At 38.1% G+C, this 14,252-nt stretch overlaps 1 protein-coding gene across 1 annotated transcript in view; it reads left to right on the forward strand.

Moving 5' to 3' along the window:
- The window catches only part of didum (dilute class unconventional myosin), a 73,110-nt gene that overhangs the window by 50,244 nt on the left and 8,614 nt on the right, over positions 1-14,252 (forward strand). The window contains exons 2-12 of the mRNA XM_089597257.1: positions 368-792; positions 2,579-2,879; positions 2,958-3,266; positions 3,966-4,454; positions 4,521-4,727; positions 4,828-4,950; positions 5,033-5,745; positions 6,009-6,213; positions 7,488-7,679; positions 9,101-9,466; positions 10,096-10,407. Of these exons, the coding sequence (XP_089453383.1) occupies positions 368-792; positions 2,579-2,879; positions 2,958-3,266; positions 3,966-4,454; positions 4,521-4,727; positions 4,828-4,950; positions 5,033-5,745; positions 6,009-6,213; positions 7,488-7,679; positions 9,101-9,466; positions 10,096-10,407 (3,642 nt within the window). The remainder of the gene's footprint in view (positions 1-367; positions 793-2,578; positions 2,880-2,957; positions 3,267-3,965; positions 4,455-4,520; positions 4,728-4,827; positions 4,951-5,032; positions 5,746-6,008; positions 6,214-7,487; positions 7,680-9,100; positions 9,467-10,095; positions 10,408-14,252) is intronic.

The raw sequence follows: 14,252 nt of genomic DNA on the forward strand, positions 1-14,252 counted from the left end.
GGGCAGAAAACTGATAACATAATAATTATATAGGTCAATAAACAGATAATACATAACCTAAAACCTAAGCTATTTAACCCAGTGACCCGGGGGGCAGAAAATTGATAACATAACAATTATATATGTCGGTTTTAAAATTCCAGCCCCCCGAGTAACGCGACATAAAGAACTTCGTTCTAAAAATGAAAATTAACTGTTTTCAAGATTGATCAGAAGACTTTTCAAGTAACATTAACTTGACAATTATCAACTTTGCCGTTACTTAATTTTCTTTCTGCATTACATTATTTTATGTCAAGTTGTTTACAATATATATGAATTTAATACCATATAACCTTGACTTACCCATCGCAACTTTGATCCCCAGGGTGCTCGCGTCTGGACACCCAACCCCCAAAAGGTATGGGAGTACGCAGTGCTACTCGAGGACTACAGCTCCGAAAAGTCAACTCTTCAGCTGCGCATCGAAGATGGGGACGAGATTCGCAGTATAGAGATAAAATCGGACAGCGACTTACCACCTCTGCGCAATCCCGATATTCTCATTGGCGAGAAAAACCTAACCTCGCTGTCGTTTCTGCACGAGCCCGGTGTTTTGTTCAACTTGCAGGTCCGATTCCAGAGACACAGTATATACACCTACTGTGGAATCGTGCTAGTGGCGTTCAATCCATACACTGAACTGCCAATTTATGGCACCGACACGATATGGGCATACAGGGGACAGGCTATGGGTGACCTCGAGCCCCACATCTTTGCCGTTGCCGAGGAGGCTTACACCAAACTAGAGAGGTGAGAGTTTTGAATTATTTCATCTATTTTTCATACATGTCGCGCATTAGAACAAAGTATGAAAATGAAAGTTTGCCAGTCCTTAGTAACTAATTACAACCCCAGGTTACAGTCAGAAGGTTATACATATTTTATTTGGCTAGTATACTGTATCGCAGATTAGCAACATTATATTTCGTATGTGATCGATTTGATTGTTTGAGGTATGAGAACAAAGTGAGCTATCTTTATATATCCCTGTACTGTGCAATGACGCCACGTGCAAAAGATAAAGCTGCACAAGGGCCCGCCAGTTAACATGCATTTACTGGGGCCTCTCGGCAATGGTCTCTTTTGCACTCACGGGAGCATGAGGGTACAGGGTTGTGTAGAGATAGCGCACTTCACTTTTTATATCTGTATGATCAATTCTCCCGTAACTGTCTCAGACCAAATTAAAAAAAAAAATAAAAAAAACATTATCTTCTCAAATTTTTATTGTTAGGCTACGCTTATATGTAATTTATTTAAAATTAAAAGGCCTCGGAAAAGTTTGAATTTTTTTTGGTCTTACAAATGTAGTATGTTTAACTAGAAGAAAAAAATTTTTACCGACGTTTTAGTAAGAAAGCATCGATACAATAATTGTGTTCATGATGTAATTTGTTAAATAATAATTTACAACTTTTATCTTTTACATAGATAATAATGGTCGGTTAGCTGGGTCTCTTGCATAATCTTACATATATAACAACATTTAATGTGCCAACAAAAAGTGTTATCTCACCTATTTTTTCTTTAGTAATAGCTAATGCAACAATTCTATTAATATAAGGTGTTTTTTTCTAGATTTGTTGATAATTTTCAGAAACTAAAATTTAAACATAATTCAAATTTTGAACAATTTAAGTAAATAATATTGCATGTAAACGCAGCTTAAATGTCATTTATAAAGAAGACCAGAAAGGATAAAAAAAAAATTTTTCAAGCAAAAGATACATGACATTTTTTAGTAGTGGATTTTAATTAATATTTGAAAAGAACGTTCGTCTTTAGTGCGTCTGGGTATGCTGCAGCTGAAATAAAAAGCCATACAGATAAACAAAAATTTGTTTAATTTAGTACTAACGATCAAAAATTACCAGTGTCAAAAGAAGAGCAATGAAATTCCCAAAAAATGAGATATTATGGATATTTGCTGAAAATTTGTTATTGCTCTTTACAACGGTATAATTTAATTCAATATTAAATGCTTATCTCACATAAAAATCTTTGATTGAAATGAACATTAAGACACATGTCTTATATTTAGCCAAACAGAGCTGAAACAAAGATTTCTCCATAAAAATCTATTTCAAATTTATAAAAACTGTAATTATTAATGTTTGGTCTCAAAGGTACAAGGTCTTAAAAATTCTTGTTAAAGTATCTGTTAGGTATTTATTGTGATGTCAGTACACTATCGTCAGTGCACGTGCACCAAGAAAAAAAATTATTTGCTATAAATAAAAGTTAAATATCATTTCTCAAGTCGATTAACTGAAATAAAAATTTCATTACTTGAATTTGGAATACAAATTATAGTCAATTGGTTACAAGACTTCTCCTCCCCCAAAGTTATTCTAACAATTGTTTCAATGAATAAAGTGCTTTCTTGGTTGGTTACATGTATGGAAATCAATAATTTTTTTTTTCATCTTTCATCAAGTTGTTAAACTCAAAATTGAAAAATCGAGATCTTGGTCCTTTGTGTAAGTTCTATTACTATGAACAATTCCTTTGAATTTTCATTTGAACATTAATGTAGAGAAAGTCACGACCAATCGATCATCGTATCAGGCGAGTCTGGCGCTGGCAAAACTGTATCGGCCAAGTATGCAATGCGCTACTTCGCGACGGTCGGTGGTTCGTCAAAAGAGACGCAGGTCGAAAAAAAGGTGCTAGCCTCGTCACCAATTATGGAGGCTATCGGTAATGCTAAAACCACACGGAATAACAATTCTTCGCGCTTTGGAAAGTTCATCGAGATCCAGTTCAATAAGAACTATCACATTATTGGGGCGAGCATGAGGACTTACCTGCTTGAGAAATCGAGGGTTGTTTTCCAGGTAAAGCATAGAGTCACAAAGCTGATGATTTTAGATTTCAAGGTAATCATGGTTGATAACATTGGAGTTTTTTTTCAGGCAAATGATGAGCGGAACTACCACATATTTTACCAGATGTATGCAGCTGCAAAACGTCTGCCACATCTTTATTTAAGTGATCAAGAATTTCATTACTTGAACCAGGGTGGTAGTTTGGAAATAGACGGTGTCAGTGACCTTAAGTGCTTTGACGATACCACTAGCGCGCTGACGTTGCTCGGCTTTACGTCCAAACAGCAGGACGACATGCTACGCATTTTAGCAGCGATATTGCATCTGGGCAACGTCAACGTGTTGAGTAGTTCGAATGGCAAGGGTTCACAAGATAGTGACAGCTGTCATATATCGGTAAGCTTGTAAGATTGTTTTGGATCTTAGGGTCTAGTATTCCCTTGTAGCACATCGTAAGTTTTGAGAAGCAGACCCGTGCAATTCTTAAGGAATTTTTACGCACTTGCGTAACAAGTGCATGGGTCTACTTCTCAAAACTTACGATGTGCTACTAGGATAGACCAACCCACCAAACACAGGCTTCTAATGTTAAAAAAATCTTTTAGATAAATATCTTAAACCTTAGGTATAGGCCTTAAGAAATCTACAAAGTTTATTTGTAATTAACATTAAAAGTCTGTGTTAACAGAAAAACCTGTAGAGAAAATCTGCTTCATCGATTAATGGTAATCTTAACGGTATTTCAAAATACTGATAAATCCAGCAAAAGGAACAATTACTAATCACTCTGTTTTATAAACTCTTATTCGATTGCTTACCAAAATATCAAATTTGCTGTTCTGAAGTGATTTTCTTTTGAAACGTCATGTTGAAATGAGCATCAACTCTAAAGAAAACTTATAAATCTTAAAATTACTGTCACAAAATAAAATATCTTATCCGTAGATCTACTGATTCGAATTGTTCTTCGTTAAAAACGTAAAATAAATTTAAATTTATCGATAAAAATAGATTTCACGTTTAAAGTTGTCATAGTGCGTCCCCTTAACTAGACGACCATGCAGATTGAGGACTAATTTCTTTTAACATTAACAGCCAACCGACAGACACTTACTAATAATGACAGAATTGCTGGGTCTCGATCTATCGGCGATGCGCAAATGGCTGTGTCACCGTAAAATAGTTTCGATGCGCGAAGTAATCCTAAAACCCATGAGCACGGAACAGGCGATCGGCGCCCGGGACGCTTTAGCGAAACACATTTACGCCGAAGTGTTCGCTTGGATCGTAGCCCACATCAACGCATCCCTGCAAGCGCCATCCAATGTTCAGTGCTTCATCGGAGTCCTCGACATCTACGGCTTCGAAACATTCGACATCAACTCGTTTGAACAGTTCAGCATCAATTACGCGAATGAAAAGCTGCAGCAGCAGTTCAACCAGCATGTGTTCAAACTGGAACAGGAGGAATATTTGAGGGAGGAGATCGAGTGGACGTTCATTGATTTTTACGACAACCAACCGTGCATCGATCTCATCGAGACGAAACTCGGCATTTTGGATTTGCTGGACGAAGAGTGCAGGGTAGGTTGAAAAAGCAGAAATGTAAAACGCGGCAAAAGGACGCTATGGCCAAGTTCTTCTTTTCAGATGCCAAAAGGTTCGGACAGCTCGTGGGCTGAAAAGCTCTACGCGAAATGCTCGAAGTCGAAGCACTTTGGGAAGCCGCGTTTCGGGACGTCCGCTTTTGTCATTCATCACTTTGCTGACCTGGTCCAGTACGAGACAACTGGATTCCTCGAAAAAAACAGGGACACGGTTGTTGAGGAGCAAATAGAAATTTTAAAGAATAGCGACGTAAGTATACATGTATATTAAAATCATCACATACAAATCAACGTTCGATGATAACGATAAAAAGAAAAAAAAAAAAAAATACATGTTAACCTTGCGACAGAACGCGCTTCTAAAGCAATTATTCTCCAACGAAGACCCCAAACTGTCGGTACCGAACGTCAGGGTGAGAATTTCGCCCCAGAAACCGAGTGCTCCCACGCCAACGGCGAAAAACAAAAAAACAGTGAGTATTTAAAAAGCAAACGACTCATGGACATAATACATGCTTATTGCAATGTACTTACACACCCAACGTAAACCGACAGGTGGGCTCGCAGTTCCGTGACTCGCTGAACATGCTGATGGCGACGCTGAACGCGACGACGCCCCACTACGTGCGCTGCATCAAGCCGAACGACTCGAAGAAACCGTTCGAGTACAATCCACAGCGAGCCGTGCAGCAGCTCCGGGCTTGCGGTGTTCTCGAAACCATCCGCATCTCGGCCGCGGGCTTCCCCAGCCAACGCACTTACACAGACTTTTTCCAGCGTTACCGCTGCCTGTGCAAGTTCAAGGACATACGCAGGGACGACCTGAGGGAGACTTGTCGCCGGATACTCGGGGCTTACATAAAGGACGCGGACAAGTTCAAGTTTGGCAAGACGAAGGTACTGTTTCGGGCGGGACAGGTGGCCTATCTGGAAAAGTTGCGAGCCGATAGGCAGCGGGACGCCTGCTTGATCATCCAAAAGACGGTGCGCGGGTTCATGGCTGCGTCGCGGTACCGCAAGATCCTACGAGCGGTGCTGGGCTTGCAGAGACACGCGAGGGGTTACTTGGGGCGCAGAAGGGCTCGGGCGATCAGAGAGACGCGGGCGGCCACGAGGATACAGGCCTGGGTGCGGAGATGGATGTGCAGGAGGAGATATTTGGCGATCAGGAAGACTACGCTGGCTTTGCAGACCCATGCCAGGGGGATGCTGGCCCGACGGAAGTTCAGGCACATGCAGGACGTCGCTGCAGCTATCAAGATACAGAGGTGACTTTTCTTTTCTTTGGCTCTGTTTGATTGAATTTGATCAATACACCGTTGAACTCCGAGTTATGTTGATAGAGTATCTCCAATCTCTGGTGTTTGCATTGAAAAATATCGTTTAATAATTGTTACTAGAAAGGAAAATTTTAGCTTAGTAATCAATTAAGTAATTTGGGTAAAATGGATCGCACGTTTTGAGTTGGTGCGCAACATACCTTTAGTAAATGTACAATTTTGATGAGCGTGGTATATACATAATGTTACAGGTACGCGCGAGGTTACTTGGCGCGACAAGCTTACAAGCGAAAGCTTCGTGACATCGTGATCGTGCAGTCCTGCGTGCGCAAGTATCTGGCCAAAAAGGTATTCAGGCGATTGAAGGCCGAGGCTCGTAGCGTCGAGCACGTCAAGTCGCTGAACAAGGGCCTCGAGATGAAGATCATTAACCTGCAGCATAAGATCAACGAATTGGTAAGGTCATCGAGTTTTAGTAGAACTTGGCTGCCTTATCTTCGAGCTGTACTGCTGCTTTTTTTAGTTTTCTTGTTATGCTGACTCATATAGCTTGTTGTTATTTTTTATTCATTGGCCATTACAACATGCGTAGATTACAACATTGATGCTTTTCTTACGTTTCTCTCATTTTGCATTAGAGCACTTGGTTTGTAGATCGATTTAACATTGCTTGCTTATACGTATACATACATGTGTAATTGTACTTTTGTCTTTTTTGCCATTTATTTTATTGTTTGATGTTTTATAAAATTTTCTTCATGTATAATACATTCGGCACTTATCAAACGAAAGAGCTCAATAATAAAGCAAATTCTTTTGATAACTGTACATCGTTCCCTTCATCTATTCTTCTTTTACACAAAAAATAGTGTATATCTATATAGTACAAGTTTATGAAACTTTTGTTTTCTAGAAACTTTTCAACGCTTAATTTTTATCAAACTGGTAAGGAATTATTATTTTGAGGGTCAGCGCACTTTTGTTCGGATGAAAACTCTGAAGTTGTTTAGAGACTTACGAATTTTCCAGACTTCATTGGACTTCTAAAGTGTCATTCATTGACCTTTAAGGTTCATAGCCCTTTGCACAGAAATCATGTAAAGTCATTATAAAGTCATTCAAAGACTGGAAAGTATTAAAAAGTCTTGAAATAACTTGAGTCATTTATAACATATATAGTCTAATAGAGACTTTTTTTCTGGTTCACCTGCACCAACAGACTTTGAGTATTTTAAAATTACGGGCCACGTAAAATGATTTCAAAAATTTTTTTCACCGTCTACGGGATTGTACAGACTCTCACGTAATCTAAAATTTTTTCAAACAAAATTATGCTAATCGAGTACTTTCTTTTAATCGAAAAACACATAGTCATTTTTCACAAGGTATTCTTTCATTCTTCACGGTAGTTTCACACACGTACGATCAAGCATACCAGTTGAATCGACGAAACTATAATTCATTTTCATAGTAACTTTTTTCACCAACTTGCAATATCATTGTTTAAACATGACTATTGACATTCGTCTGGCGTCTCTCGTGTACCCCAATAAAGTCTTCGTAAAACGAAGAAAGGGGTAGTTTTTGAAATAAACTGCAAAAACAAAAACAAAAATGAGGGAGAGACGACCAAGTCGAAGATAAGGCACGTGGACGTGGCCGTATCTTCCCAAGAACCCAAATGACCGCCATCCCTAATAGAAGCGAAACCCGCTTTGCGCTCGTTTCAGGCGAAGGAGAATCAGCATAACAAGGCGATACAGCTGGAAATGGGTGAGATGAAAACGAAGCTCGAGAGCCACAAAGCTTTGGAAATGGAACACAAAAAGCTCAACGGATTGCTTCTCGAAAAGGACAAGGAGCTAGATGCGTTGAGGAAACAAGTAGAGGACGAGAGGAAAGAGAAGATGGAGCTGATGGAGGTCAGTGCAGGGGTCGACAGGGCGTGTGGTGTGAAGATAGTGAGTTTTTTTTTTTTTTTTTTTTTGACACTACATACGGGTTTTTGGCTTGATTAAATTCTGAAAAATCATCGGTGGTATTCAGCCATAATAGCACACAATGTTTCAAAAGTCAATTATATGTGCCAAATATGATTTGTGAAATGGTTCGTTATTCTAGTCATTTTCACGAAATAATTAACAGCCACTGTAACGATATCGTTGGTTTCTGCAAAATCAGTAAGGACGTTTTAATCCAACTGAACGCAGAGTGACCGTATATTTATTTGAAGTCAAAATGTTCGATGGCGAATAAACATTGCCAAAAATAGTTTCTACTCCATCAGAAAAAATTAATGTCAAAAAACATAACAAACCGTAAATTTCTGTGATATTGCAGTTACTGCTTGTTACGTTTTGTTATGTTTGATTATAGTCTACTACAACCCAACACATTATCTTACGACTCGTTACATTTTAATAAAATTCTAAAAATCTACTTGAATCTCGTGAAAAAGCAACTGTAGTAAACTCTAATTAACTGTAAGGGAGTGATGTCATCTGTAATATTTTATAACAGCTTACAGTTTTTGGCAGTTTATTACACTTTTTTATATTTTGTTATCATTAATAATTTTTTGACACATTTTCTCACATTTTCAAATAAAATTTACTTTCAATGAAAAAAAAAATTAAAAAATTATTAGTTTGATTGTAAGTGGTAAATCATAGTAAAATGTAACGAAAATGTAAGCAAACGTAACACAACATGATAAAATTTAAATAACGTCCAAAATCCATGAGAATATTACAGTTCTTTACATTTTCTTACGTTTTCTTGCGGGTCACGGTATATTATTACACATTATTACTTTTTCTTACATTTTGTTACGTTTGCAAATTTACGCTCGAGTAAAATAGTAGTTTTCCTGCGAGTTTGGAAAGTCTTTGTTTGTGAGCGGCCCGAGCCGAAGGCGAGGTCCGTAACGAGGTTTGTAAAGGAGACTTTTTGAACGAGTATCGAAAAACTGCTTTTTTGCCTGAGGAAGTACCAGCCTCCCAAAACCACCCGAGGGCGGAAATGGTACATTATGTGACTAGGGCACAAAGTACAAACATAAGTGTCCGAAGGGTACGGTTGTTGTATGTTAGTGCCCGAGTCGCGTATAATATTTTTCTTATCTAGGGCGCAAAGTGCAATTTTGCGCCCGTGGGCACACTTTGCGCCCAGTAAATCCCTTTGGGCTCTAGGGCAGAAAAGTATGTTGGGCCCGTGAGCCTAAAGTGATTACAAAGGCGCAAAAAACTGCTCATCTCCTCTAGAGATCTGACGATCCACGTATGAGACCTGGTCTCCGTACTAATCTCAAGTAACGTTGTTCCGTACAAAAAAAAATCTATAGGCCAAGGAGCGAAAGGGAACAGAAAGGGACGCGGAAAACCGCAAGCTGACGGAGGAAAACGAGCGTCTGCGTGCTGAACTGGCTATCCTCAGTGAGCAGATGCGCAGCAAGGAGCGGGGTGCCGAGGACTACGTCAAGTCGCGCCTCGAACGCGAGAAGGACCTCCTGCTACTCGACCAGGACCAAGATCGGGGTGCCTACCAGCGCCTTCTCAAAGACTACCACGAGCTCGAGCAACGCAGCGAGATGCTGGAACAAAAACTCGCGCGCTTCGCTCCTGGACACGCGAGGTCGCTCAGCAACGCGTCCAGCGGCAGTGGACAGAACAATGCCGTTACCGAACTCGCTCAAGATCACGAGAACATTGTAAGTTTTTTTGCGTGTTTGCTTGTTTTTGATTTACCCAGAGGGCTCGCTAAAGTATCATACGGAATAGCTAAACGTTGTTCTGTTATTCCGATAGTGTATGTTACAAGTCTCTCAAAATCGGTAAGGTAGTTCGTGATTCGAGAGTCAATTGGCAATTTCCTCTGAAAATGTTGTAAAATTACAAGTGTTTTTTTCGCAATAAAACTCCCTAAATGACTTATTTTCAATAACCAGAATCAGATGGAGCGTCAAAACTTAGTCCCCAACAAACTTTATCGCTATTTTATTGACATAGGTGTACGAATAGTTTACTTTATATGTAACATGTGGTAACACATTGTTTATTTGAATATTGAGTGAATTAACGAGTGGAATTATTTTATTTGTGTTATTTCAAGATGATGATAAGATCTTGGTAATGTAAAGTATACATTCATTTGTCATTGAAAACCCTTGAGATCGAATAAGAGAAAAAAGTAAAAAATGGTATTCTTACGAGAATATTGGAACGTTCATAAATGTTCTCCCACGAGCCGATGCTAAAAGCTTGCATCTTGACAGTGTTACGATCTTAGTTTCTAAATTTGTAAAAAACTCTTTATTTCAAGTGTGGCTCGCATTTGCAGGACTTTGGTTACGGCTCGGTGAGATCAACGGCGTCCTCGAGCACAGCGTACTCGCGAGTCGAGACGATCGACTGGAACCAACAGCAGCAACAGCAACAGCAGATTTCTGAAGGACAAGCAACACGCTCGCACAGTCCCTCAGAGGTCAAAGTGAATGGGCCAAGTCACGCACCGGTCGACGTGGGATTGGTGCTGAAGCTTCAGCAAAAGCTCAAGGACTTGGTCAAGGAGAATGGCCGGCTCATACGTATGGTGGAAGACCTGGAGCGCGAGCCTTTCGACGACCCGCATAGGACACAGGACTCGTTTAGGGTAGGCTTGGATCATTTAATCAAACATCGTCGCCGTGCATGCTCGGATTATACTAACGCTAACGGAGGAGTTGTGGAAGTTGATCCTCGATTTGAGATTATAATATGCTTTTGTAATATAACAAGGTTGATGGTAAACCCCACCCCGTTGCAGGTGTTCGTATGAGTTCCAAGTGGATTTCATACGTATTAAACATAGATTCTACATAGTATCCAAGTCTATTTTACGTAGATTCCATGTTAAAAAATTTGATTTGTACAATATCTAACGCCATAAGGACATTTTTCACACTATAATATTATCCTTTGAATGTTTATACGCAATCAATATTTTCAAATACCAAATATTTCATGATTCCACTTATACAAGTAATTACAATGAAGTACAAATTGTTAAAGAATGACGCACGATGGTATATTAGGTTCGTAGATTATAACCTTGGATATAACCACGATAACCCCAATAACCAAGAGTTTTTACAAATTTATCTCTATTTAGCTCATAAAATTCGCATTGCCACAATATGTGATTTAGGGTTTCTTTAGATTTACCGCATTTAAAATGAGGATCATCAACAATTTGAATGCGATGGAGAGATCCAGCTGAATTGTAATGATTTGATCTAATTCTGTTTATAGTGGTAATATAAGTAATGGTAATAAATTTTCGAGAGAGTTTTTCGTTTCTCTTAAGGTGGCTCCAGTGGCCTCAATGTTAAAATTACAAATAACCCAACCGAGGTTAATCAAATTGAATTATATTCTTTGAATTCCCATCTTTCTATTCGTATAAAAAAAAATTAAAGTTGACGATGAAAATTGTCAGAAATCATGCTTACAAAATCGTAGTTTTAAGACGGGTTGGATAGGAAATGCAAGCTTACGCGATATACAACCTACTGCTGCACTTATATAAATAACCCGTAAGGTGTAAAAAACATACTATCTTGTATATATTATTACGCAGTTTTCGATGACATGAGAAAAGTGTCTTGTTATCGAACAAAATCTTTAAATAATCGGAGACTAAGTATACAGTTGCGAGTGCAAGTCAGCTCTCAGCTGTCTGCATTCTGCAGAGTACATATACATAGGTATAACTACTCTTGAACTTAGGAGCGTACCGTAACAGTTCATCAATTAGGGCACCATAAAACTTTTTTGTTTTTTTATATTAACTCACTAAAGTAACAGATGAAATGTAGAATATGGCTTACAACAGTCTCTACGATAATTTTATACTATATTGTAAAGAAAATAATGATTAATTTTTAGTCTCCCCATTTTGATACGGCACTAGGCGCTGGAGCCACCTTAAACCTTATGTTCACGTTATTAGCTATTTTTTGTTTTGCATATCTTGTATTAAAAACTCCAACGTGAGTTCCACGCAATATAAAGTAGAGTTTCAATAACTTCTTGTTCTTATTCTTTATTTGGCTTTGGGTACCTAATGGACTCCGTTATGCCACATTTCATGTTTTGTTTTTTTGAGTTTTTAATTTGTTGCCGTTTTTGATAACTGACTGCAGCGCGGTATTATACCGTAAAAGTCAGTAGCAGTCACAGTGAAAATGGAACATGTGGAGAAAAAATCCCACAGAGGTACCAAGGTACCTCAAGAGTGGATGGAGCGGGGAATCGAACCCGAGCCTCCCAGGTAGAAGGCAAACGCTCTACCACTGAGCCACTGTCAGCTCGAGAGTTTCAATAACAAAATACGTTTTTTAAATACGTACAAAAAAGAAACTAATGATATAAAAATTTATGTAAGAACTTAGGTGCCCTAAAATAATATTAAGGTGGAGTTTACAGTGTAAACCCATGTGGAAATCCAGTCATTTCCAAACCCCATTACGTGGATTTTCAAACAATCTAAATAGATTTCAGGGTCTTTCCATATCAATTTTCAAGTCAATACAGATAAATTTTCAGGCCTTTTCATGTGGATTTTTCAGCCAATCCAGATGAATGTATTAATCCACGTAGAAAAATTAGACATCTACCTGGAATGACTAGAAAATCGATATAAAAAGATCGGAATATGGCTAGATTGACATATGGATTTCTAGTTTAAAATTCTCCTAGATATTTTTTAAATAGGGCGATTATAAAGCATTAATTATTAGTTAATATTGATTTTGTGGAAAAATTTAAAGATGAAATTTCTTGTGAAATATGTGTTCTTATAGTGTTAATTATTGTGTAACATAAATAAGAAGTAAATAAGAAACAAAACAAAATTAAAACGTGCAATCAATGTACCGTGTGATGGTCATATCACGTAAACTTCAGAAACGAAGAATTTCAAAATGTCCATTTACAAATTTGTAAATCTGAATAGATGAAACTTATAAAGCTGACAACTTTTTTTGAAATCCCCGACTACGCCCATCAGCTGAGTTCTCACCTGAGATTTCAGGTGACTATCTTATACCAAAAACTTACCTGAGCCCACCTGCTGAGGATACAATTTGAATGGTACATCGATAAACACATCTTTAATAGTACATTACGATACTAGTGCGCGAGGAAAGCGATTGACGCACGCGTGTCAATCACCTAACCTCTCGCACGAGTGGTGTATACAACTTTTCGACACATCGTGCGCGGGGAACGAGATTATGAGCTATCTAATGTGGCTCTAAAGATCTCGACGTACACTGTACACACGCACTCGCACGCGTGCGCAGCACGAGTTGTGAGTTGTGAGTCACGTGTGTAAAATGAGGTCTTTTTAGAGCCACAACAGATGCCTCATAATCGAGGTCCCCGTGCACGGCGTGTCGAAAAAGTGTTTTATGGCACTTTTAAAAATGGAATGAATTTTTCGAATTCTCAGGTGAGATCTCATCTGATATTTCACTTGAGAAAGCACCTGAGAATTAAAGATATTTATTTTATTTTTAAAAATTGACATAGAATACTTTGAAAGATGCATTCTTCCATGTACTATCCAAATGGTATCACCAACTATGGTAAAAGTACCAATGCTGGAACGATTTTTTGTGAAATTTTGTTTTAAAATTCATACAAAATTACATGTAGAAGATAACACGAGTATTTAAACTCTTGTTGATATATTTTGCTGCCTACTTATTAAATACAGTTTTTGATGAATTTCATCTCAACAAGAAATAATTTTAATTTAATAAAAACTTACTATGTCATGTTGTACCTAAAGTGAAACACCATTGGGAATATATGTCCCAATAGTGGTACGTGATGTTCCAATGGTGAAACGTACATGTTATTTCAATAGAATCTATGTGTTTCACCAACGGGACATCTGGAATTTGAGGTTATGTTTTGAATTGTACGTATAATGAAACAGTAATTTTAATAAACTTTTTATTTCATTGTAATGCAATTGAAGATAGATGATAAGTTTTGTGGGTGTGATAAGACACCACTTTAAAGATCTGTAGTAAAATTTTTGAAGATAAAGATCTCAAACGTTTATCAGTTATTGACTGTTCCACCATTGGGACAGAATTAAAAAGTGTGTTCCAGCATTGGTACTTTTACCTTAGTCAGATAGGATTAGCGAAAAAATCTTGAAAAATCCATGCAATTCTTATTGGACCAAAAAAAATTTTTTTGTGAAGATTCAAGTGTCAGGAATTGATTTCAATGAAATTTATAGAGCAAAAACTACAGCTTGGATACAAATAGTTAAGCGTAACAATTCCTGACACTTCAATCGTCACAAAAAATAATTTTCCCGGTCTATTAGGAATTGCATGGGCTGAAAAGGTACCTATACGGGAGCTGTCTGCAGATTTATGTGCAGACATGCCTGCATAGGGGTAAAGGGTACAGTTGTTGACCCCCCGATAGTGATTG

The sequence above is a fragment of the Copidosoma floridanum genome, unplaced genomic scaffold (assembly GCF_036245765.1).
Source record: "Copidosoma floridanum isolate Cflo_tuat_1 unplaced genomic scaffold, Cflo_Japanese_pri ptg000032l, whole genome shotgun sequence".
Taxonomy (NCBI): domain Eukaryota; kingdom Metazoa; phylum Arthropoda; class Insecta; order Hymenoptera; family Encyrtidae; genus Copidosoma; species Copidosoma floridanum.